Source organism: Lottia gigantea, assembly GCF_000327385.1.
Source record: "Lottia gigantea unplaced genomic scaffold LOTGIsca_14, whole genome shotgun sequence".
NCBI lineage: Eukaryota > Metazoa > Mollusca > Gastropoda > Lottiidae > Lottia > Lottia gigantea.
The window spans coordinates 183,090-210,422 of NW_008707617.1; the positions used below are offsets into that span (position 1 = coordinate 183,090).

The window sequence follows — 27,333 nt, forward strand, 5'->3', positions numbered from 1 at the left end:
TGAGAATAAGAAACAAAGCAGTTAAGGATGAATTTTTTGAGAATAAGAAACAAAGCAGTTAAGGATGAATTTTTTGAGAATAAGAAACAAAGCAGTTAAGGATGATTTCTTTGGGAATAAGAAACTAAGCAATTAAGGATGATTTTTTTGTGAATAAGAAACAAAGCAGTTATGGATGAATTCTTTGGGAATAAGAAACAAAGCATGAAGGATGAATTCTTTGGGAATTAGAAACAAACAAAGCAGTTAAGGATGAATTCTTTGGGAATAAGAAAAAAGCAGTTAAGGATGAATTCTTTGGGAATAAGAAACAAAGCAGTTAAGGTTGAATTCTTTGGGAATAAGAAACAAGGCAGTTAAGGATGAATTCTTTGAGAATAAGAAACAAAGCAGTTAAGGATGAATTCTTTGGGAATAAGAAACAAAGCATGAAGGATGAATTCTTTGGGAATTAGAAACAAACAAGGCAGTTAAGGATGAATTATTTGGGAATAAGAAACAAAGCAGTTAAGGATGAATTCTTTGGGAATAAGAAACAAAGCATGAAGGGTGAATTCTTTGGGAATAAGAAACAAGGCAGTTAAGGATGAATTCTTTGAGAATAAGAAACAAAGCAGTTAAGGATGAAATTTTTGGGAGTGAGAAATAAAAAAACAGGATGAAATTCTGGGAATAAGATGATGTAAATCTGTTTTATTATTCCTCAAAAAAGTATTTACCATGATGCTCTGAGGGAGCTAGCTCCAAACCTAATCCTTGTACTCCTAACGTCTACATACTATGCCTTGTATCCCAAATGAAATAAATCAAATCAGACATAAAAACATTAACTTTTATTGAATGGATGAAACAAAATGAATGGATGAATGATTTTATGTGCAAATTACAAAATAACAAGAAACATGTGGAATGGATGAAGTCTTAGTGTTTATTTTGTACCATGTAATCCAGAAGACCACCTTTTAGACCAAAAATGTACTTCTAATGAAAAGGCGTAAAAGCATTGGACATACTGGAAGAAAAGGAATCATTGCTCTTTCAATTGCATGTCTTAGAGCCATCTTGTAACAAATACACCTTAAACATTTGAGCTGACCCTCTTTAGAGCAAAATGAATAGAATGTTTTGCTTACAAACATGCCATTTTAGCTGCAAAATGAAATCCATTGCTGAAATGCCATTGTATCATATGATTCGTATGTCATGTTCACCCATTTTGGACAGAAATACGCCTCAATGTATTCAAGTTTGTTCACTGGTGTGAGATTCTTGAGCTTTTAACATGGCCTTGATGGCACGGGCCCTCATTTCTAGTTCTAATAACTCCATGTGATTTTGGGTTAACATGGGAATCAATTCAGCACCATCACCTTCAGGTTTTGGGCCAGGGCTACACTCTCCTTCTTCAGGACTGTTTGGGTTTTTAGGATCAATGTTTGTATTTGAATCCTCAATCACTTTTTCCTCCTCATCTGCACTTTTGTCCTCTGAAACAGGTGAAAGCTTGCCACCAGTAGCTCCTATCTCTTGAGAACAATTAGAAAATTCTTGTGAATCATTGCCCTCCTTGTCTTTATCTGCTAGATTCTACATAAAATAACAATTTACATAAATATATCCTCCATTTTCCTCATTAAGCCACATTTGTAACATTCAAGTTAATCCGGTCTTGAGTTCTTTATTGATTATTTTATGTGGATACTTGAAGAAAATATTAAATCAGGATTAAGGACTAAACCATGCTCAAAATGCCATCTGTACTGGCTTTAAACGGACTTAAACTAGAGACTGGGTTATGCAAAAGTTAGATTGAAACCTATGTAATTGTGATGGGTAAAGTAAAGAAAAGATTATAGAATGTTGTAAGAGGTTTAAATATTTATTGAATATTATAGAAAGAAATAGAAAAGATATCATATTTAAATACAATGTTACCTCTAGTTGAGTCTTATCTTCAGTTTCATCTGGTATCTCATTAGCTCTATAAATAGGAGAAATATTCAATCAATTTCTATAAAGAAATGTTTCTTTCCAAACTCCAGTTTTAAGAGAATGCCAAGCCTTCACAAATAAATGTCATTTAATTTTCAAATATTTTCAAAAAATTTTGTAGGAAAGCTGGTGAAGGCCAATGCAGAGCACTGCATAAAAACTTTATTACATGTAATTTAATTTAATAGAAAATACTTGAGCTCAAACGAAAAAATATCATTCCAAACGGCAGTTAGTTAGGAATAAACTTACTTTTGCAAATCAGATGTTGAATTAGATGTAGAATCAGCAGCATGTTGGTTTCCTGTACTAATACATGTACCTGAAAAATTAACGTTCAGAAAATGTTGGTGCTCTTAAATTTCAATTTTCATGGTGTTGGAGATATATTTGGATATAACATCCTTATCAAGACAGCTAGTTTAGAAATAGAACTTTTCGAAATATGACTGAAGGCCCATGTGCTAACTCAGAACAAAGTTTCTGAAAGTCTCCTCCTGAAATGAATTTAAACAAGAAGGACTCACTTAACGAGGTTCTTTCTGAATGTAAAGATATTTAGAGCTGTCTCGAATGGCTTTACAAGAGTAAATTTCACAATTTTCTTCAATTTTGTTTCAGTATAATGAAATCAGACATAAATTGGGAAAGTAAAGTCCGCAGATTTTGTTTCTAAGCCTGAAATATGGAACCTTAATCTACGTTTTATTATAACCTATTAGACTTGGACTTAAAAACTTTATTTTATAATGTCCATTTTAACAAAGGAGATCCTGAGGCTTTTACAAGCCTAATTACTATTAATATATAGTGAAATGTCACCTTATCAGAGACTTAGTGGAAGAAAAACTCAATTTGCCATTCTTGAATCTTGGGTGTCAAAATGTTGGTAAATACTGTATGACCAATATAAATAGAATTTATCATGTATAGAAATACATAATCACTTTGAAAGTCTTTAGTCTGTTGAAAGGAATTGGTCACTTTTAGCTTCAAATCAGAATGACAGTACAAGAATTTCAATGTCTAAACAACTTTGGAAATACATCTTATTTATTTGAAAAAGCACATAACAGACAACTTTCCCAAATTTTGACCTACTTTATAATTTTAAGTTATCTAACTGCATTAACATGTAGTGTATCAATTATGGAGGCATTAAAGCCCAATTTGTTCTGGGTTTCTTTCTTCATTCCCTGGTCCTACTTCTAATACTTTGAGATCTAAAATGATGGATTTTGGTCAAATATCATATGATTTATTGGACATAAGCTTATGGTGCTGACAAGTGCTTCAGATATGTTTACCATCAGAAAGGTACTTTCTGTGTGCTCAAATTCTGCCCAATTGTGGAAAATTCTATGACCTCAGAAGTCACTATCGAATTATTACTAATAGAATTTATAGGGAAAAAAATGGCATTTCTTTAATAACAAGATAACTTTTCGCTTCCTCATTGTTCAACTGTCCAAAAGACCGTTTAGAAGGTATGTAAATATTTCCAATCATGCCATAACAATTAAGAGGTCAAGGACAATCATGTACAAGAAAAACTACGCTACATGACTCTATACATTATAAAGTGACAGTGTCCGTTTAACCAATATGGGGCTCTATTGATTTTGTATAATCACTTGTTATTCATTTTTCAATCTCGGACATAATCTACTTTACATTGAATTTAGACCCATAATTTCATAGGACACGTCACTGAGATATTACAGAGAAAAATCAATCGTGCTTTGTCAAAATAAGTCGTATCTAATCAATGCTTTTGTTGGTTGTGTCTTCAGTGAAAACCAACCATCCCATAAATCATATACAATTTGACGCAAAATTAAACCTCTCACGATTGTGAAAAAATAAATAAATCTTTTTTCATTAACTTTTCCAACAATTTGGAATCATTATAAAAGCAATAGAAATTTTTAGAGCCCATTTAGTTCCCGTGAAATATCGAAAAGCATGCATGTAATACTTTGAAATTAACAAAAGTTCTGTTCAATTGGATATTGATTCAAGCACTAAATGTTTTTACAGATTTCATTAAGTTTGTCATTTCAATAACTTTAATCGGCTTTTACTCGAGTCGTTTTAAAAACTTGTTATTGATTTTGGTTTCCAGTTTGAAAAAAGACTGGTTATTTTAAATGAATAGCCAACATTGGTTTTTAAAAGACCAGCATTAAAGAGAGTAAAAAATGTGAACGCGATTTGAATATTGAAATTGAAATTACATGAAAATGATTTTACTATTAAGGAATAAAATGAGTCACGAAAACTCTTCAAATGATTAACCCCTTGACAACCAAATTCTCAAGTACTTAATTCAAATACATGCTTCATGTATTTATTTTTTGTAAGATTATTTCTGATGGCAATGCTCTACTTTAAATTGTCAGAAAAAATACATACTTGAAAACATTGCATATGAAAAAACAGGTAACAGAAAATAGCAATTCACATCATTATCATTTGTTTGAAGTCACAACAAGTAAGGTTGTGCATTTTAGAATTTCCTTCTTCTTAAGAAGAATTGGGCAGAAATGCACACTAAAAGACAAGAAAACTATTTTACAATCACTGCAATTTCTTTTGATGATAATAACAAAACCCAGATTGACACATGTAGATGTGTGAGATGCATGCAGTCAATTATGAATTGTCAGGTAAAAAAAAGATAAAAACTTGGAGCATAAAATACCAGTTGACCAAGCCACCCCACTACCACCCACCCTCAAAAATTAAATTTGCACTTCATCATAGTAGGAAACGAGCATTATCAGCTGTTACAAAAAAAATTGGCTTTAATGTATTTCAAATTAATTGGAGATTTTTTCAAAGCTGTTATTAAAGCTATTGCCTGAAGACTTTGATATTTTCACCTGCTGTTCGAGATCTTTTAGTCAGTCAATTACACTTTAACATGTACAGGGAGAGAAAAATTACTTTGTTTTAGTTTGAAATATAAAAGAGAGTTGCAATGCATGTCATCTGCTTAAACCACTGAAAGTGACAGATTTAAATTTGAAATGCAAGGGTTTCGATGAATTGATGGTTCGAACTTAGCATTCTATATTGTTTAACTTAATGGCAGAAAGTATTAAATACTGGTGTGCAGCTCCCATTGAAAATATATTATTATGCAATTGAAAACTTAAGAGAAGCAAATCAAAATGAAATGGAATGGAGTACACACATTGAGGTAAAAATAGACAAATAGATGGATTATCAATATGCACATTATGAAGCACAAGCTGTTTATTGCAACTCAGTGTATACACAATTTGCCCATTTACTTGCATCACCAATAGGTATGAAATGGGTTGAAAAAACTTATAGTTGCACCTCAAAAATTGACAGACTTACACACAAATTTCTTAGGTTTGCAATAAAGACTTTAACTTGGAAAGTCTAAGGCAAAAGATTGTAAGTTGATTGGAAAATTGTATAGTATATATGAACGCAATGGCTATTTGCAACGTCACAATGTGTGATCTCTTTGGCTGCTAATGGTAAGGATAAGAAAAGACACAATAGGTGCGCTAGTTTTGGGTTTTTTAAGCATGAAGCCATTTTGATAGTCAAGAATGATATTAAGACACTTAGTTAGGGATGGCCATTTATGTACCATTGCAGTACGAGTAGCCATCGCAATATATGAAAGTATATGTATGTATATGAAAGTATATGTATATGAAAGTATATGTATGTATATGAAAGTATATGTATATGAAAGTATATGTATGTATATGAAAGTATATGTATGTATATGAAAGTATATGTATATGAAAGTATATGTATGTATATGAAAGTATATGTATATGAAAGTGTATGTATGTATACCAGGATACTAAAAATATAATATTTGAGTTTTGGATTCCTTTAAAATAAAAATTTTATTGATTAGTTCTCAGACATATTTATATTTATTTCATTAGTCAAATTATCAGTCACGCAATGAAGTCACCTGATCAATTTACTTTGAGCTTTTTAATTTGATATTTATAATAAGTGTATAATTCAAATGCATAGTACAAATACAGACTGACTAATAAATACTTCTTTTTGATATTCAAGTTATCAAATGAACATTAGTAGCTAGTCACATTGACACATGCACGTATTCTCTTTGGATAAAGGCACGCACATCAGCGTGCCAATTACTCGAGTCTTCGAGAACTAGCTTGAAAAGTGTGCGAAGAATGCAACGTCATAGAGATAATTTTGAAATGTTTATAAAATTGGTATACTTAAGAAGTTGCTTGTTACTTGTATATTCCAGCCGTGAACACAGCGCAAAATAAGCGCAAATACTGTCAATGAGTAAAGTACTAACAAGCATGAACTGTTTGCAAGAAATACTAAGCCGATGTGTATACAGTAAGTGCCATTGAGTGTCAATGCAGCCATTGGTAGTATATAAGGTAATTCAGAGCCTTTCAGTGCACTGACAGCTCGCAAACGCTCTGCTGAAACTATCTAAGGGCCTTTGGCATAGGTTTAGTGGAATTGCAAAAACCGCAGTGAAAATTTGAATTCAGCCAATCAATGCCATCAGTGTCACCACTACAAATAAAAAGTTAAAAAAAACTCTTTACAATCCCTTTAACCTCGAAATCTTTGTACTATTTCTTTCCTGTAGACTGAGTTTCCTGAATTTTTTAACAGGACAGCTGTGAAAGATAAGCTCTTATCGAACTGACAAGTGTTGTAAGAAGAGTTAGCATACACTTACACCCTAGAAACACCTGTCATATCATCAACAATCACTCCATCCATCAATCCATCACTTTGGGATGGACCGCTTTTTAGGCGCAGTCTTTTTACGTCTTAAACAAAGTATTTTTTCTTCGGTATAGTATTTAGTGTGTGTGTGGGAAAAGAACAAATTTGACATAGTAAACTTTGAAGATATCCATCCTTTTTAAAAAAAAACATTTTTTTCTTAATTTTGTAACATGCCTGTATGTAGTTAATTTTCGAAGTCTGAGTGACACATGTATCAAGTAACTTAAAAAACATGTTAGTCCAAGACATGACAAAAAGAAAACAAATTACTTAAAAAGTGAAAAGGATTTATAATTTAAGGTTCAAAGGCTGAAATGTCTGGCCAAGAAGAAAAACAAATCAGAAATATGTTAATTTACGCAGTTGATTTTTGACATGTATGTTAACAAAGAAGTATTTAAGACAATATGTCATTGTCAGGCCAAACTTAATCTCTAAAAAAATAAACAATCCCCATTTCAAAATTTGACAGATTGTGGTTGAACATGATTTTGAAAATAATCGCAGCCAGTTTAAAAGGAAACTTAAGAAATTTGAACTGGCTGTTTTTGCGACATTGGAGGATTAAATTTCAAATTAAGCGATGCAATAGAATGTTAGCAGAAAAGTGGTTTTGTCAAACTGACATAATTGGAAACCTTAATCTGACAACATGTCATTAAATAGTCAGTGCTCTTGTTACTTGTATCAGATATCCCCCTTCACTGTTTTTATCCCCCTTCCCCCTCATTAAGCAATCATTCATCTTATGTCTGCTTTCTAAAGAACTTATCATATCTTGACATATTTTTCTTAATAATTCTCTTAAACAAAATGTCCAGCTAAACTGTATTGTTGTCATTACAAAGGTTGTAATTCACTGACGGTGAAAGCACATAAAAGGCCACTTTAGTCTATTTGAAGAAAAGACGGATTAAATGGCGACTTACAATCCTAAAATGTCAACAAAAGATTACTAGAGGCAATAGAAAAGCTGAGAAAAGAATGGAGAAAAGATGAATATTCCTTCGTTAAGATCTTTTGAACTTTTTGACAAAGTGCTCATCTATTTTGATTTGCCTTGCGGGAGGTAAAATCTGAGTTGAAATTAGAATAGTATGACTTACACAAGATAAATACAGTCATTTTAAAACTATCTTTAATAATACTCTGACTCAACTATAGAAATTTTTATTGATTTGGGTTATTTTGTATGATATTCACTGTCAATATAACTAAATAAAAATTCCATTTCAATTTTTTCCCAGTCCAATTTATAAAACAAACAAAATATTAATAGGATTTTACAATGGGTTCAAAAACCTTTTGAATGCTCAGTTTGTGATATAATTCAGGATAAGTATAGCAGGATATCAGAAGATATGTTTAAGTTTTGTTCATCAGAAAACTCCATATTTCCATTCCAAAGTCTGCAGGGAGCATAATCAGGAATAGTTCATCAGGATTTACAGGAGCCACAAATCAATGTTAGGAAATCGTAATGGTTCATCTGGAATTACAGGAACCCCAGATCTATGTTAGGAAATCATAATGGTTCATCTGGAATTTCTGGAATTTCAGGAACCCCAGATCTATGTTAGGAAATTGTAATGGTTCATCTGGAATTACATGCACCCCAGATCTAAGTTAGGAAATTGTAATGGTTCATCTGGAATAACAGGAACCTCAGATCCAAGTTAGGAAATTGTAATGGTTCATCTGGAATTACATGACCCCAGATCTATGTTAGGAAATTATTATGGTTCATCTGGAATTACAGGAACCCCAGATCTAAGTTAGGAAATTGTTACGGTTCATCTGGAATTTCTGGAATTTCAGGAACCCCAGATCTATGTTAGGAAATTGTAATGGTTCATCTGGAAATACAGGACCCCCAGATCTATGTTAGAAAATTGTAATGGTGCAATTCTAATTTTTTTCCAGATAATGACTAGAGCAAACTAAATTCCTTTCAAACACTAATGCTATATTTTATTTTCTACATAGGTTATTCAAGCTATAAAACAAAATAATACTTCAGGTACTGTAGAACAAGATTCCCCACCCTGCATCTTTCAAAAGGACACAATAAAATATAGTCAAGAAACTGTTTAATATGTCAATAAAATATTATCAGAACCTATGGCATATTTTCTAATAAACCATGTTGAATATTTCAATTAAAATGAACACCAATAATGGAATTTTTAATCAAATGTATATAAGGCCATATAATTTTTCAATAATTAAAACTGTGTCTGTATAATTTTCAATGAATATAAATTAAAATAATGACTTAAATTTCATCATTCTAATAGGATATGAACCAACATTAAAAATATCCCCGCAACAGCCGATGTTATCACATTATAAAATACCATATTCTAACAAACTCACTTCAATGCATACTGATTGTATAATTTATCAATAGGCTTACTATAGTATTAAACCATCAAAACACTTGTTAAGAGTTATCCCCCTTATATTATAGGATTAACTCCCAGTGTGTCTGCTTTCTACTCTATCCACAGGTATCCTATCTGTATGTAATCATACACAATGGTCACTTAAGACCATGACTGAGTTGCTGTATAATTTGCTTGAAATTGACTTCTACAAGTGACAGGGTGACAAAGGTTGATGTTGTATCAAGAAGTTAAAGAATACTATTTGTTATTATATTAAATGGGATGTAAATGTCTTATTATTTGTATTCCCTTTGAATAACAGATATACATATCACTCTTTGTATTAAACATTTGACTTCTAGTTCTTCTACAATTTAACAAAATGTTAAGCTGCAGTTTTGAAGTTTAGGTCAAATTTCTAAAAGAAAATTCTATCTAAGATGCCTTAACTTTATCACAAAGAAATAACCTGACAGTGCAAGTGCGTGTCCAAGATATCCAGTTGAGAAAATTTCAAATCGGCAATCCTGGTCAGTTTTTATCAAGCTAGGCAAAAATCAAACAGGGTTTTTTAGCAATTAAACTAACTAGCCTTTGATAATAAAAGTTCAAATAAAAACTAATTGACAAGCTGTACAGATCGATCAATTTTCCCCTCTAATAAAACATTGAAAACTGACATTATAATAAGTTTTAAGATGAAATTTGAGATTATTAATTTGTCCAAACTTATTATCTTTTGTCTATTAAATCAAAATCTTCATTTCCTAGTCATTATTAATCTGGGCTCATTATTCAGAAACTGAACACTCCTCCAAGACAGGAGAATCTTTCCAAAATAAATTGTGTGGCGGCAGTAAATAAAACTTCCAAATAAATAATGGATTTTCTAAACAAAACTGAAAAAAGATCTCTTTATGGAGTCTTTGAAAATTGTTGCTCAAATTTTAACCAGAATAATGCTTCCACATTGGTCAATGTTTTGTAAAAGAAAATGTTGATATTAAACAATTTTGTTTGATTTTTTCAATGTTAGATATAGTCTCAACCAGTTTTGCAGCCAGCTCAACTCTGAAAAGCTACAAAGTCACACTTAGGCTCCGCTTTTATGAGTTACATACTTTTAATTATTCGTGTTCTTGTGCAATCAGTGTGTCCTGGAATTATTTGGAAAACTGGGAGTACCTACAGGCTAGAAAGTGCACTTACTCTGCATTATGTCAGAAAGCTGAAAGTCTGGTTATAATAGCTGAGAAGCCAATTTTATCAAAATCTACCATTTTATACAAATCTGTAAATGTCAGAGCAAGACAGAACGGACAAACATGAGGGTTGACAATTTTAAAAGCCATGCTAGGACTAAGGCATTCATGACCAGTGGCTCTTTTAACAGTTTATCACGAAAGTGAACTTTGCTACTGATAAAAAATAGTTAGAAATATATATGGTTTGTTTGTCAAATTCAAATAAGAATAACCCCTTACAGCTAGCAGCTTAATATAAGAACGTTGACCAAGACCAAAAACAGAACTTGTAAGTATGATAGAAAGTGTTTGTGTTACTATTTCTTCTGACATTTTCCAAGCATCCCACATACTGGACTGAACAACATAAATTGCTAACAGGTATAAGCATGTCATTAAACTTCCTGCAGCCTACTTGGTCCACTGTCAAGTTATATTTTATTTCATGTCATCGCCTAAAACCATCTTCAACATACATTCAAACTATCCGTATAGAAACGTCAAACTACGTAAACTAAATAAAATGTTCAAATTCACTTTTGAATATATTTATGATTTAAATATACAATTAAATAAAATTGATATGTATCGCAATTATCATATATTTGTGTGTATTATATGTGTATGATGTTATTTTTTTTCAGCTAAACTGGGTTTACACATTATGTGCTAACATTTGTTGATAGACATACCAGTATTTTTGAAAAGGGTCATCTCAAGATTTACATAGAATTCAATAACCCGAACGTGCAAATGAATTAAATCCAGCTTCCTTGCAATTTTCAATTTTTTTTCAAATAACTCCAGAATATTTGAGAAGACTTCTATCCGAAACACTCTTTCATTTGAAACAAAAATGACAAAATTTAACTAACAGTAATCTAAGAGAGTGGCGAAGCAAATTGTCTGCAGAAAGAGAAAGCATACATAATCCCAAGATAGCACCAAACTCATCCGCTGGACATATATCAGCTACTTCTTCCAAGGCTCTGGTTGGCATTTGCATGCAAAAAATGATATTAAGGAATCATTTCTAGCATAGAGTCTTGACCAATCGAGTTAATACCCACTAATTAGAATAAGATCCAGATCTAAGACCAATCAGAAAGATCTAAAGATAAGGAGATCAAACTTGAATTAAAATTTCTACAAGAAGAATGGTTTAAAATGTGAACAAAAGGAATATAATTTGTTAAATTGAAGAAATGTCGATAGATGACGAGGCAGGCTGAGTTATTTTAACCACATGAAAAGCTGGAATAATGTATTTTTGTTTTGTCTTTCTTGGATTTTCTAATTTAATCATTTCACCAGACGTTTTATTCGCAAAATACAGACACATTTGGACATTGAATGACAGTTCACTATAGAAGTAGGAGACATTAAGTTGGCTCCTTTTTTAATTTATGAAAACTTGAGAGTCATAGAAATACATATTGTAGTCTAGTCCATTTACATAGATAGTAGGTAACCAATATCCTTAACTAATCTTATCTTTCACATTGAAGATCACCCAATTTGCCACCATATTAAAGATGACATTGTATGGTTACTATATTGAATAAATTACTGTCGAATCCAGAAATCAATCTGCTGTTAGATTTGAAGTTTTATGCTAATATCTCAAAGTCAAAGGTATTAAGAATAGCCTATTTCAATTTTATATTTTTGAAGAAGGACATATCTTAATGTTTAGTCTTTGTACAACAGGATTCATCAAGAATAAAAGTTTTGAAGAACGGCATATCTCAATCTTGAGTTTTTCTTTTTTTTTTACATTATTGTCCTGTTGTATAACGTTTTGGCTAATGGCCTTCTTCAGAAACGCTTGAGAAGGTTTGTAAATATTTTGAAAAGCATTTGAAAAATGGCTAATCATTAGTTCGAAAAAGAACCTATTCAAGATTGAAGATTGTTAAGAACAGCAGATTCCTTTTGAAAATGGCTTACTAAATTTTTGATGAAATATCTCAAGATAAAAAGCCTTTGAGGAAAGGCATATCGAACTATTGAAAGTCTTAGAGAACTACATATCCCAAGTTTGAAGATTTAGGAAAACGTCATATCTCTAGTTAGAAAGTTTTTGAAGAACAGCATATGTCAATATTAAAGGTCAGAAGGTTTACAGGAATGTCATATCTCTAGCTTGTAGTTTTAAAACATAACTTTGTTCATTTCCTCTAAGATCTTGCCAGAATTCAGATAATTTCCTCTACGATCATGCCAGAATTCAGATAGTTTCCTCTAAGATCATGCCAGAATTCAGATAGTTTTCTCTAAGATCTTGCCAGAATTCAGATAGTTTCCTCTAAGATCTTGCCAGAATTCAGATAGTTTCCTCTAAGATCTTGCCAGAATTCAAGAATGTTTCTCTACACTACAGAAGATTTTTTCAATACTTCAATTCTTCAATTCAAAATACCATGGAAAATCTGAACACAAAAGTTTTATCTAAAAGTGAATTCAACAATAATATTATCTTTAAATCAATAAATACTCTACTTTTCAACTAAAATAACTATTGTTTTAACAAAAAAAACTCCATATGGCTAATATAGCATTAAAATTTTAACTGATGAAAATAAGATAATAAAAACACTGCATTGTTAATGCACTAAATAATTTCAAAGAGAAAACTACTATAAAGTATTGATTTTTAGTACTATCTGACCATAAATCATTAGTAATAGTACTGATTAAGTTACTAACATTCAAATATTGATCCAGATACAAAATGACTTTAAAGGGATTCATTCATTTGATTACAATTTAGAGTATCCATTACAAAAACCATTCTGCAACTGAGCTTGTCATCTAGGCATTGCTGTGTAAAAGTCCTATTTTGTATATCCTGTATGTTGTCAACAAAACAAAATCTGTTGTGTTTTGTATTGTTTTCACTGAGTTCAATTTAAAACATTGAATTTTGCTGTGAAAGAGTTCAGTGTCATTTAACCCTTGACAACCAGGCGACTGAGTCACTTTAAACACAATGTCCAGATGGGACTTGTGATCATGGGCATTGAAGCATTCCGTTATAGCTACATGCTTCATTATGTCTTTTGATTCGGACCAACCTTAACTTGTTCAAATATTCATGATAGCAAGTCATTTGTGTTTTAATTGAAGGCAAATTCAAAGATTAAAATTTACTGAGTTCACTAAGTTGACAATGGAAAAAATTGGTAGAATATTGAATTTACTAGTAAAATTTTTATCTTACTCAAGAGAATTGAGTTTAGTACCACATCAAACATCTTCATAGTAACCCAGTTACATTTTATTGCTTTTAAGTCTTCTGACTTATTAATCTTTGAAAAAAAAAACCAGCAATGCCAAGGATCTTGCCTTTTGCTTACTATCTCATACTATATGTATATGACACAGAAGTTAATAGAGGTGTCTCTAGGAGCAAGCACCTGTATTTTTTTAGCCCTTTACGAGAGAGGACATGTACAATTCTACAAGTATCCATTCAAAGATGAAAGGCAAGCGATGCCTTGCAATGCTTAAGTTATTTAAGAATATGATAGCAGGGGAATAGCCTAGTTGAGCACCAAGCTAGAAAACTTTAGTAGCATTCGTTTGGTAATACAGCAGCATGCTCAGAAGCTCAAAGGCAACAACTCCAACAACAAAAACATTCAAATCATTTCTACTATTTCTTCAAAGTTATCAACCATGAGTTAAACAGCATATAAACAATTAGACTTATTAAAATAAAGTATGACATTTTGGCTACTAAATTGACCATTATATTGACCCTATGTGTTGTAGGGAAACACCTATAATTTAAAACCAATAAGCCATATGGTTTGACTGAATTGTAGAGATTGAAAAGAAAGTTGGAAAACATCATGACACATGAATAACATTCTTAAAGTAAAAAAAATTGACTTGAAATCAATAAACAGGGGATTAAAAACATAGTGGACAAGACAAGGTAAACCATAAACAACTTTCAAATCAATGGATTAAAGGGTTTAGACAGTGAAAGATTTCTTTCAAACATAATTCAATATTTGAGCTTGGTTAGTGCTTAATTGAGCTTTTGCACTCTAGATATATCAAAATTTGTCTTAAAAGGAAATGAAAGCCTAATTCTATCACCTTTTCTTCTGATGACTATTTGATCTAGTTTAGAAACTTTTTTCATAGCTTTCTCTTATATGTTTATACAGATTGATATCCAGATATAAAGCTCTACAGACCTGCTTAACTGACAAGGGAAAATGAAATCAAATGAATGGAGTTTTTCGTCCTACTTTTCTGCACCATGTGGGCTAATGAAGATGGGCAACACCATGTAGGGTGTAGAGAGGGAAATTTTGCCAGGTCAGCGGCATAAGCCGGCCCTTTTTCGATTTCCAACTGCCAAGGGATCTTAAACGTGCAAAGCCTGTAGCACACAGGACCATGTTTGCAAGATAAAGCAACCTTGTGGACAATCATTTATATTCATTTTCAAAACTGTATACAAATGTATATTCATTAATAAGATATGTCCTTCAAAATACAAGATCTCAGGTCAAATTACATTGAAATAGACCATGACATGCTTTTAAAACGACATATCTTAATGGCTGAAATTGACCAGATGACAAGCACTAACCTTCAGAAGAAAAACTTTATATGATAAATAAAACATGATCACAAATTTCATTAATTATTTTGAAATGAAACTTGAACAAACCCATTACAAAATGTAAGTCATGACTTGTGGTCAACACAACTGACCATATGCCTTCTTGCAAGGATCTAAAATGTAAAGTTCATGTCCAAAAGAAGATAACATAAAAATTAAAAAAACCTAAACAAGGGGATTAAAAATGTCTGCAGTGACATGCATTCGAGCGGTCAACACCACTGACCATATGCCATGATCTTAAAACAAAAACAAATTTCATGATGCATGATAAATGAAATTAACAAATTAAACAAAAGGATTGAAAAAATGGTTATCATGACATGCATTTCTAGTGGTCAAAACTGACCATATGGCATTGGTCATTAATCTTACCCAAGTCATTGTGTATGCGTAAAAAGTACTATAATGAGATTTATAATTAGTATGTCATCCGGCATTGTAAACATCATTTATTTCACAAGCAATAAAATTTGTTGGGTCTCTCTGGGGACATGTCCGTTATTGTGATTGATTTTACAATACATAAAACTTCATCTATCTCCAGGTTCTAGTATGAATGAATTTAATTGGAAAGTTGTTGATAAGATCCATTAAATCCCCAACAACAATGGCAGCCATGTTGTAAAATGATAACAAGTTAACAAAGTAAAGTGGGATTTGTTGTTTTTTATGTGTTAAATTTTTTACAGATAGTCTTTTCAAGTTTTTATCTCAACAATTTCAATGTTTCTGACTTTCTGATATCAATCAAGTTCACTTTAAGCTTTTAACACTGATTTTGATATTAAATTTTTTTTTTCAAAATATAAATTTCGATATCCCAAACCAGTTGTTTTTACAAGCCATGGAATGAAAGGTGCTGTGGACAGAATAGATAGTGATTCTATTGATAACACCAATTATTCTAATCCATTTTGGGCATCACTTTCTACATGATGAGACATTTTGCTACCTTCAAGATTCATTATTTCTAGAAAATAAACCTTTAAAATAAAGGAATCCAAAAGTCCATGCAAATTTAATATTCTTCTGAAATCGATAAGATTAAAGGTCAAAGTTGACAATTTTATAATTGACACAGTAACATAGCACCAAAATGGCAATATTTTCTGAAGCATCCTCAGTGTGTATGACACGCAACACTCTACACAACAATTCAGTATTCAGTGTACTGAAATTTAAAATCTCCTAAAATTACTATCAGTTTTGGACTGAAAGTGTCATGTATTAAGTATGTTTTAAGATATTCATGGACATGATCCTGCATCACTTTAAGTCCAAAATCAACAATTGCCTTTTAAATCGGTATGTTCTGATTGAACACATAGACAGTATCAACAGTTGAACAGGTCATTTCAGGACATCTTTCAGGGAAATGTCAAAGCCCAATATTATGTTGTTTTTGAGGCAGGGGATGGCTGGTGTTGGTGGTTTACCCTGAAGAAGTTTCTTTCATTATTATTTGATAGACATAATACAGGACAGATCAATGCTAAAAGGTTTGGCCAGGGATAAGCTGGTAGAGGGTTCATTGTTATCCTTGTAAAGTATGGTTTCATGAAAATGATAATTTCCATGGTCCTTCAACATAGATGATATAGTAGAAAGTAGTTATGAAGTTACCAAGCCTTATTATTCAAAGTACCCTCCTACCATAGCAATCACCAGTTCTTAAGTTGCATAGCAACTCTCATGCAACTGAGTTTTGAGTTACATTGAAGACTATCATTATTCACTACCATACATAGCTGGTGATAACTATAGAATGAGGACAACTTTATACTGGAGAACTCTTAAAGAATCTACTGCCATGGTATCATAAGCTGGCCAAAAATTAAAAAAAAATTAGGAGTTTTTAAATGTATACATTTTTCAACAGATATGTGATAAAAATGAAAACCTTGAGGGTTAAACTTCACTACTTTCAAATCTTGTAGGTATGTTTTGATATATGTATAATTCTTAAAAAAACATGTATATGCAAGTTTTATAGATATGCATTGCTAATAACATGTCCAAACTTCAACTTTTCACAGGGGTCATCTCAGGTGACAAATAGAGGCTAATAATTGAAATATACAGTTTTCTCTTTCAAAGTTCAACCTTTTCCCTCAAAAATGAACTTGAAAAAACTTTAAAATTGTCAGAAAAACTGAATAAAACAAGAAGAATTTGGGGGTGAAATAAAGAACACTATATAAATCATGGTCATGTCATGTTTAATATTTCAAACTGACCTATTTTCTCAGCCTGCTAGCTGGACAATAAGTGGACAATAGTGAACAGTAGAGACCACTTTCTTTTAATAATATCTGCTATATTATTTTCTCTACTTAAACTTTAAGCTAATATTTAGCTTTCACTGTGTCCATTGAAATTGAGCTGGCCAGCATATTTCACTGCCCGCTGTTGGTTTTAATACTGGACTTTGTTGGCTTTTCATCCACGGTCAAATGTTTACTTAAATATGCAAATATTCGGCCTTGTCTTTCTCTATTGTTATACTGACAGGTTGAAATTTGTTTAAACTTATCTTGTTAATTTTTCACATTCTTTATCAAGTAACCATTTTTGGGAAAGTATCGACCTCCTTTTTACTTTACTTTAAGTTGCCAAATATTGCTCAGGAATTTCAAATTTGAGGTAGAATTAACAACCAAACACCTACTTCGATTGCCAAATGGGAGTAAAGTTGATAAACAGCTGTTAAAGGGACATGAATTTCTGTTGGTATCTACTAACTTGATCTACTGCATCCTTTAAGTGTTTTTTTTTTAAATTTTGCATTATGTGCTTAAAGGCGCCAGAAATAATTGAAAGAATTTGAATAACTGAAAAGAAATGAAAGTTTCAAGGTAAAATTTTCAAATGCATATGATGTAACACTTGTTTTTTTGGTGTTGTCATTTTTCATGTGAGATTGTAGCTACAAATTGCATGGGGTAATTTTTATTTCACAACCAAATCAGTTATACTAATAACATTTCAATACAACAAGACTTTATAATTAATATACCAAATTCACTATATTAGCTAAGTGAACTAAGTAAAAGAAAAGCTGAGTATACAAACCCAGTCAGAGAGCGACATCAGGTGTTCAGGAAAATGAACCTTAATGCCTGTTTAGTGCCATCCACCACAGTTCTTTTTATAGTACAGAGCCAAAATTCAAAGAAATCAAGGATTGAAGAATAACCTTGAGAACACCCTTATCCAACAGAAGAGTCAGCAACAATAACATATAAATGTTGATGAAAAAATTATTTTTCTGTTTTTTGGAAATATCAAAAGACATTTGGCGCTTCCAAGTTGGAATGATCAATTGGTTATTAAGATACTCTGCTACAACCATTTAAACTCAAGTATGGCTGACAAGAAAAATGTACAAACCATACCGAAATTATATGTTATTTTTTAATCAAAATCTTAGGCCATTGAGGAAATCTGTAAGTTAAATTGAGAAAAAAGAAAAGATAAAGCCATAAAATATTGAAGGCAAATTTAATCAAATACCCCAACAAAAACAAAATTCAACCATAAACATGAAACACTTATTCCATTTCAACGATTAAGTTCCAATTTAGAACTTTACACAGAAATATGATTGCATATAAATCTTCGTTTAGTCCCAATTTTAGTGTTAGACAAAAACGATTAAAGATTAAAATTGGCCATGTTTTGGAAATCAAGTACATTCTGTGATATTATTTTTCCAAGTCTGAGAGAACGGGATTTTAATTTGACAAGTTTCAGGACCCAGGCAAAGCAAACAAAAGTTTCAATCAAGTATAATTACTGTCATCCTAGAACGACTAGGAAATAATATCAGAAATTACACATACAGACGTCAGGCAAATTCCAATCAATTTTTCTACTGGCCCTCACCACTGGCCAACATAACGGCTCAATTTGCCATCACAATTGGTTCAAATCTCTTTGAATTATTGATCGTCCTGAGAATCTATTACACTCAAATTTCATTATCTTATGCAGGATGTTGTGATTTAGTCCTAATTTGATATCTCGATATTTCACAGAGAATGGTAGAGATTTCAAAACTAGGGTTAATAGGTACACTCCAGCTAATTTTACTTTCTTGTAATGCCTGTTTGCTAAATAACAAGGAAGTATAACACCTACTTCCATATTTTGATAGCAGACAATAGATATTTGTTCTCTGCTTCCATATATCCACGACTTTTTAAGAGGTCTACAGGAAAATCAACCACTAAGTACCATTTAAAATGTATTACTTTGCCATTATTTTTAAAGTGAGTTCGCTTCGGTGAAAAGTTAACCAGATTTAAAACTGGCTCTTCTGATTTGGACTTTATATATGTGTTGTCACATGTTTCAGATACAAAATCATAATCATGACAGCAAGATTAGGAAAGAATGAAATACATTTTAAGTTTTTAGGAAGAAACAGACAGTTAAACAAATACAGGCCAAGTATTTTTAGAACGCTCTTAGCATTCGGACATCCTAACATCTGTTTCTAGGATATCCTTGCGCTAAGATCATTTCGAGAATATGTGGCCAGAATTAGGCCTTAGTGACATCATAAATTTCAAAGGACTATTTCATGTTTCCTTAGTGCCAATAAAATATGGAATTCCAAGCATTGCCAGAAATATAGACCTTACATCTCCTTTAATAATAAAGTTTTCAAGGTGGAAGAAAAATCTTTCTCATTTTAAATAATTAATGTGTGAAATCTTCATTCTATTTTTTGATCCCATCAAACCTGTGAAAGTCTGAGAGAGAGGTGAGGAGAGAAAGATGATTGCTGGTAGTTTTCTGTTTGTAATTCATACCCCTGGGATATCAAAGCCATGCATAAAATTCAATTTGCTGCACAAAATTTTAACAGAAACTTCTTTGTCATAAACAATTTGAGAGTGAATTTGTGAAATAAAAACATTTACATTTGAAATGTTTCGCAGCAATCGTTTTTAAGTTAATCAGGACTGTTCAATTTAGAAGGGAAAAAACAAGCAAATATTTAGATCAAAGCCAAATTAAATTGGTAAAACTTTTTAAATTAATTATATTTTGAATTATTGAAATAGCTTTCTATTGATTTGAGTGACTTTTTTTGGCTAATTTTTAATTTCTACAGGGAGAAATCTTTCAGTTTTAAAACTTTCAATAAAAATAACATTCATAGACAAGTCTTTAGGGAGATTTCTTTATACTTCTAATTTCTGCTTGAATGCTTGAATTTTAAAAATCTTTCAGCCATGTTTCAATAAACTTAAAAGCATAAACATTGAACACTCTTGTGACAACAGCTTTTACTTCTTCCCCAAATAAATATAGCAATAGTGTTAAGATTTTTCTTGCAAGTACAATACATTTATCATATATGATGTGCTTTTTTTCTTAATAAATTGGAGTTTAAGACAATTTGATAAGATCATTGGCAAGAGGCATGCTTGTTCAAAAGTTCAGTGAAAGAAAAGTCATTGGTAGGAGGCTTGTCTGAGGAATAATCTATCTGAGATTTTGGCTTATCCTTGAAAAGATGCTTGTTCACACTTCAATACAGTAAAAATAATTGCTTAATGTACAGTTCAGGGAAGATCTTGTCTTGTCTAATGTTCAGTCCAGGAAAGATCTTGTCTTGTCTAATGTTCAGTCCAGGAAAGATCTTGTCTTGTCTAATGTTCAGTCCAGGAAATGTCTTGTCTTGTCTAATGTTCAGTTCAGGAAAGATCATGTCTTGTCTAATGTTCAGGTAAGGAAAAATCTTGTCTTGTCTAATGTTCAGTTCAGGAAATATCTTGTCTTGTCTAATGTTCAGGTAAGGAAAGACCTTGTCTTGTCTAATGTTCAGTTCAGGAAAGATCTTGTCTTGTCTAATGTTCAGTTCGGGAAAGATTTTTCTTCTATAATCCAGGAAAGGTCGTTTCTTGTCTAATGTCTAATGTACAGTGCAGGAAATATCTTGTCTTGTCTAATGTTCAGTTCGGGAAAGATCTCTTCTTGTCTTATGTTCAGTCCAGGAAATATCTTGTCTTGTCTGATGTTCAGTCCAGGAAATATCTTGTCTTGTCTAATGTTCAGTTCGGGAAAGATCTTGTCTTGTCTAATGTTCAGTTCGGGAAAGATCTTTTCTTCTATAATGTACAATCCAGGAAAGATCACATTGTTCATTGCCCAATATGCAATTATCTTGTCACTTTTTAAGACCTGAATTTTTATAACCTACATTTTGCATTGAATAAAATATTCTACTTTGTTCATAATGATTTCCATAAAAATAGAATCATTTTAAAACTGGACAAAGGAGTGAAATCACAGCCAATAAATCATAGATTAAACCACTTCTTATTCTACCCTTAAATTCACCCACAAAACAACATGTTTTATGGCCAGCAAAGTGTTTAAGTCAAAAGAATAAATCATTCAAAAGAAAACATTGTGTTGAAATATGACCATTCATCACAAATAGTCAAATTAAAATAGTTTTTGTATTTTATTAAAAATCATGTCAGTACTTGATCACGTTCAACATTGTTAAAGTCAAGTATTCAAAAATTCAACTATTCACCTATTCAAACAAATTTCACAGAATGCCCTTTTCAAAACCTATATCAAATGACTAGAATATTAAAATGAACTCCATGGCTACAAAAAAATAGCTAGAAAAAATCTTATTCAGACGATAACTTAAGGTTAAGATTGAAAGGGCCAGAGATCAATTAAGGTGAAAATTTGAATAAAATCAAGTAGGCTTTCTAAAAATTTGCAAGTTTCGATTTCAATTTTGGACAATGAATGGAATTTATTACAATAACAATGTATATATCTATTGAAGCAGATTTCCATAAAAGATCAATGACACCTTTATTTTATTGCTAAATGGGTTTTCAATCACATATTTTCACAAGAAGGGAGATATTAGGAGAGTTTTCCAAGTTTCAAAATATAGTGTAAAAGATATAAACAAAAATATATTCTTATTTATTATTATTTGATGTTTTTAGGTCTATATGTACACTTTCAGCAAAATCCAATTGACTGATTATTTGTATGTTAATTGGAGTATCAGCTTCAAAATAGAACAATTAGCCTTAGAATGACTTGATAAGCATGTAATAGGCACTAATTATCATATCTGTATAAAAAATAAATTTTCATAATTTTCCCTATTATTCGTAGGGAACCTCAAACTGCAATGTCCTGTTAAGTTGGCTTTAAAACCGTGTGCAAGTGAAAACTGCGTGATCAAGAGAAAAGAACTCACCAGAAAATTTAGTAGGAACATCTGCGTCATCTTCGGTACCAGATGATGATATACCATCAGGTTCATCTCCTGGAAACAAATTTCACTAATACATGATAGATCTTTGACAATCCCCCAACCCATCAACCTTTTTTTTAAAAGTTTCAGAATTTAGGCTTTCTGGTCAATTATTTTCTTTTTGTTACTGAAAGTCTTGATAATGGGAACACCTTTTCCAGCCAAGTCCAAAAATAATTGGTCATTTTAGATATTTTTAAAGTCATTTAAGCTGATATAGTTTATTCTTTTGAATAACTGTATTCTCTCAATTCTGGTCTACTTAAATCTAATTTTTTAAGGGCAAAAAAAAAACTTCATGCAGTGCCTCATTTTTGATATAGATTGTATACACATGATGACTTGGTCAGTGCTGTCAAAGTAAGCAAGAAAAGCATTTACTTGGTAATGAGATATCAGATGGTGTAAAAATTTCTATAAGAAACATTAATTTTCACCAATATCTTATAGTCATCACCATATTTCAGAAGCAATTCAGTTTGAAAATAATATCTTCAGGCTGCTTAATTTCATTATCTGACCAGAGCTAAAACCAATTTCATCTTAGTATATAATATTGATCGAAAAACACTCCACTTGACCCAATCTTTCATAATTTTAAATGAACAACTTGGTGTCCAGACTATCTTAATAGCTTTGTCCCCCCTTTAAAGTTTCCAACTTATTTCCAATTCAATAAACAGGATTAAATTGAGGACAAAATCAATGAGGTCTTGTACTCTAATACAAGTGGAACTGACCATTATTATTAGACTTTTATCATAAATTTTACATTAGCACAACCCATGCCATTTAGTATTTCACTTAAACTACCAACTTATAAGGCATCAGTCTATTAGAAAGTCTTCCCTTTTTAAAAGTCAAAAGTTAGGAAAATAAATTAGTTTGGACTTGAAGTAGAAGACCCTTATAGTAGTTGCACTGGACACAATGGTCATCAACCGATATGATTCAACTTTGTTTGGCTTTCTGTCAAGAAACTTGCACTTGATTTGCATCTTTGACTGGGCGAACCACATCATTTGAAAATCTATTTGAAAAAATGGGTGTTTTACATCCTACAAATGAGCTAATAATGAAAATACAATAATAAGCATTTTCAAATTTTGATGAAAACCATAACAACTCTGTCAATTTCTCATTGAGGAATTTTCATTTGCGCTGATTCTAAGATTAGAATCGTGGTTGAGACAAGAAAATCAGTTAAAAATCAGGGAAATGAAAGAATAATTTAATAGTAGAATGGTATTTTCCAACATATTTTCAACATATGGTAGATTTTTATCAGTCATATCATCCTATTCAATTGTATATTTAGGACTTAATTTCATATAATAACAGCATTCTATTATGGCCATATTCCTCATGGTTTTATCATGTAAAAAAGCCAAAGTGTGTGACCCAAGAGGAATCAGTTCTCATTAATAAGATTGAAATAGTGTGGTAAACATTTGTTCTAAGCTTGCCAAGCGAGACCCGAACCCCATGATAATGTGTTCTCAATAAAGGTGAAAATTTTCTGATTAAAATGTCACATTATGATATTCTCTTCTCAAGTCAATTACGACACTAACAAGATGGATTCTCTTTCACTCCAATCTCGCCTTCAATTTCTACACTGCCGTACTAACATGTAATTTTCCATGTTCTTAAACCAATCTAGAAGTTAACTAATCAAATTAAAGAGTAGTTCATGACGAAACCCTTTACACTTAATGGCATCTGACACTGATCATTTGTTGTTGCTTGTGGCTTTCACAAATTCCCTGGTATGAGAAGAAAGAAAAGTTGAGAAAAATACTTTGATGAATAGAGAAATTCATTTTAGCCCAATAGAAGATATAAGTGAATATATAACACATCTTTTATTACTTTTATAAATTAATTTGATGTCCAGCTTTATTGTACATAATTAGTTTGTCTTTGATACATTAAATAAAAAGGAGTTTTACTTCCTATTGTATGCACCTTCATTAGTTCAATATTTTAGGCAATTTGCTGGACAAAATGCTGATAAAGAATAGGTTTGTTCCAACAGGACCTTGATTTGTTTATCCATGTCAAGGGAATTCAAATTGAAAGATAGCTTGCCAGGCAAGGTAATATATGCCCACTGGCAGCTTTGATTATGAGTAAAAATATTTAGCAGTAGACTAACAATCACCAGTATGGAATATTCAAGCTTCAGTCATACACTTTTGAATTCTTTAGGGCAATACTGAATAATATATTGAGTACGAGTTATTGCCCTTGTTGCCTTCTAGTGTGTACGAGCTAAAAATTGAACGCATTTTCAAGAACAAGGGCAATAACTTATACTAAATATTTTTCGATGTGGGCGTATAAAAATCTGAAGGTACTATCTTATCTCAAGAGTTGGTAATCAACAAGAAGAAAATTCTTAGCTGGCTATATTTATATATACACAATGCATCAACAGAGATTTGAATACTAGAAAATCATTGGACTCATCTTCAAAGTTAATGGAGAAGAGAGAGAAAGAGGAAATGAGGAAATAAATAAATGATTGAATGAGTACAATGAATACCAATCAAAATAAATTGGTCAGTTTAGATTTGAAAATTGTAATCAGTCAATCACTGTTATCACTAAATCAATTACTATACATGGTTATACCAGTGACTAGTGCTGTTTAATATATCAAGGTCAATATTGTGGCTTTAGTACCAAAACTGCAATTCAACTCCAAGCATGAACAGATTCTTTTTTACTGGGTAGATTGGGTGGCGCAGTGTGTTTGATGTTGGTTTGTTAACCAGACAATAGGTCTACTCCAAGCATGAACAGATTCTTTTTTACTGGGTAGATTGGGTGGTGCAGTGTGTTTGATGTTGGTTTGTTAACCAGACAATAGGTCTACTCCAAGCATGAACAGATTCCTTTTACTGGGTAGTTTGGGTGATGCAGTGTGTTTGATGCTGGTTTGTTAACCAGACAATAGGTCTACTCCAAGTATGAACAGATTCCTTTTACTGGGTAGTTAGGGTGGTGCAGTGTGTTTGATGCTGGTTTGTTAACCAGACAATAGGTCTACTCCAAGTATGAACAGATTCTTTTTTACTGGGTAGTTTGGGTGGCACAATGTGTTTGATGTTGGTTTGTTTACCAGACAATAGGTCTGACATTAACCCAGAAAGATATTTCACCCTGTTTACCCTGTCTGATATGGGTAGGACATGGAATAAGCATGTGATAGTTCAGATGGGACAATGAACCCCTACTATAGTCTACACCCACTAATGACCTCTGGTGAATTCAAACATTATTTTGTCCCTTTATGATATCATTAATGAAGATCTGACTCAATTTCTACTAATATTTTGTCATTTCATGTCTCAGATTTTACTATTGAAAAGTGCTATGTAAAATTGGAATCAAACTCTTTCTGTTGGATAAACCAAAACCAATCACTACACCAGTTTAACTGTAGTGTACATTTATCTGGTCTTTATTTTCTTTGCTCGGTTGCCCTCGGTATGATTCCTTAATTAAATGTACACAAAAAAAATTAAATTGGTAGTCCTGGACACAATCAAATATAGACATCTAACCATAGACATTTTTAATTTTGTTCTCTATTGAACTATACTTGACCACACAACAAAAATGTTAAGAATTTGAATTCAATTAAAGGATAATCGGAGGGAAAAAAAATCAATTGTAGACAGAAAAATATAATGAGAATATAAATTTCATCAAAAATCAATTCCACTTGAAGCAAATTTTAATAGATTTTTTTTCCATCTCTTTGGCTGTTGATTTCAATAATTCATGATTGGAAATATGAAGTTGAACACATCACAAAAATTGTCAACTAGACAGTTCAAGTATTTTCTTGTCTCCCTCAGAAAATATGGTTTTAATGTACTGACCTTCAGTACTGACTTTGAATATTTGAGTCTTACTGATTCCTACCCATTTGACCCCAAATTTGTGCATGTTTTTCAGAAGGTTGAGCATAACCTGCTTCACTAGTTGAACTTCCATTCTGCCACAATACTACTAATTCCATAACTTTTTTTTATCATATTTTAATCAATCCATCCACCTTAGACAGCTACTATATGGTAAATAAAATTGAACAGTTTTAACTTATCAATTGTCAAGATCAAAAGAGAAAACTGGATGGTTGACTTTGTTTAGATTTATAATAGTTTATAATCATCATATAATTAAAAGGCCATTCTGGACTGGAAATGGAGGCAAGAGTATGTTCATATACTGGAACATTTACATAGTCATTGCCTGAAGATTGCTGAAGCAAGACCTTGTCTTCAATTCTGTCAAAAGCATTGGAAAATCCTTCAAAAAATGTCATTGCTATTGTCAGATCTATAGCCTAATGACCACAATGGTGCCTCAAACTTCTCCCTGTAACAAATCTTAAAAAAATATTTGCCATTTTCTTTTGAATGGAAAAATGATATTTCATTACATTTTGGGTATTGAAATGGGTTTAATATCATTGAAAATACTATGTATTCTCTTGAAATTGAAACTTTGACACTTATTTGAATTCTCCTCAACATGTACAATCTTCATAAGAAACTGTAGGGTTCACAAGCCCCTTTTAAACAAGTTTATAATATTGATGACATGCTTAGAAAAATGTATTTGTGTTTCTGGTCTGTTAATTACAGGTGTGGCAATTTATAATTACAGATGTCATCAATCAAGATCAATCAATAAAAACAAAATTTATTTTCCTTTTATAAAAAGGTAAGTTTTGTATCATATCTCTAGAGAAAAGAATTCATATCAAAGCTGATATTTAAACTGGATGAAAATGAATTAAATTGGTTTCTACAAAGGTTATTATTTAAAAGAAGAATCAGTTTACTTTAAAAGAAAGAAACAACCATTTAATTCTTGATGATCTTATCCAGATAATTTTTAGTCTTGGAACGACCTTTTCCAAAGTGATGAAAATAAATAAATTTG

General features: G+C 31.6%; 1 protein-coding gene across 1 annotated transcript; it reads right to left on the reverse strand.

Annotated features, from left to right (window-relative positions):
• Window positions 1-818: 818 nt before the first annotated feature.
• LOTGIDRAFT_230602 (hypothetical protein) lies at window positions 819-26,379 on the reverse strand (the record flags this gene model as incomplete). Its single annotated transcript, XM_009049602.1, has 5 exons — window positions 819-1,587; window positions 1,936-1,981; window positions 2,245-2,314; window positions 22,315-22,383; window positions 26,265-26,379. 5 exons carry the CDS (start codon window positions 26,377-26,379, stop codon window positions 1,243-1,245), a joined length of 645 nt encoding a protein of 214 aa, XP_009047850.1. The 3' UTR covers window positions 819-1,242.
• Between the last annotated feature and the right edge of the window lie 954 nt (window positions 26,380-27,333).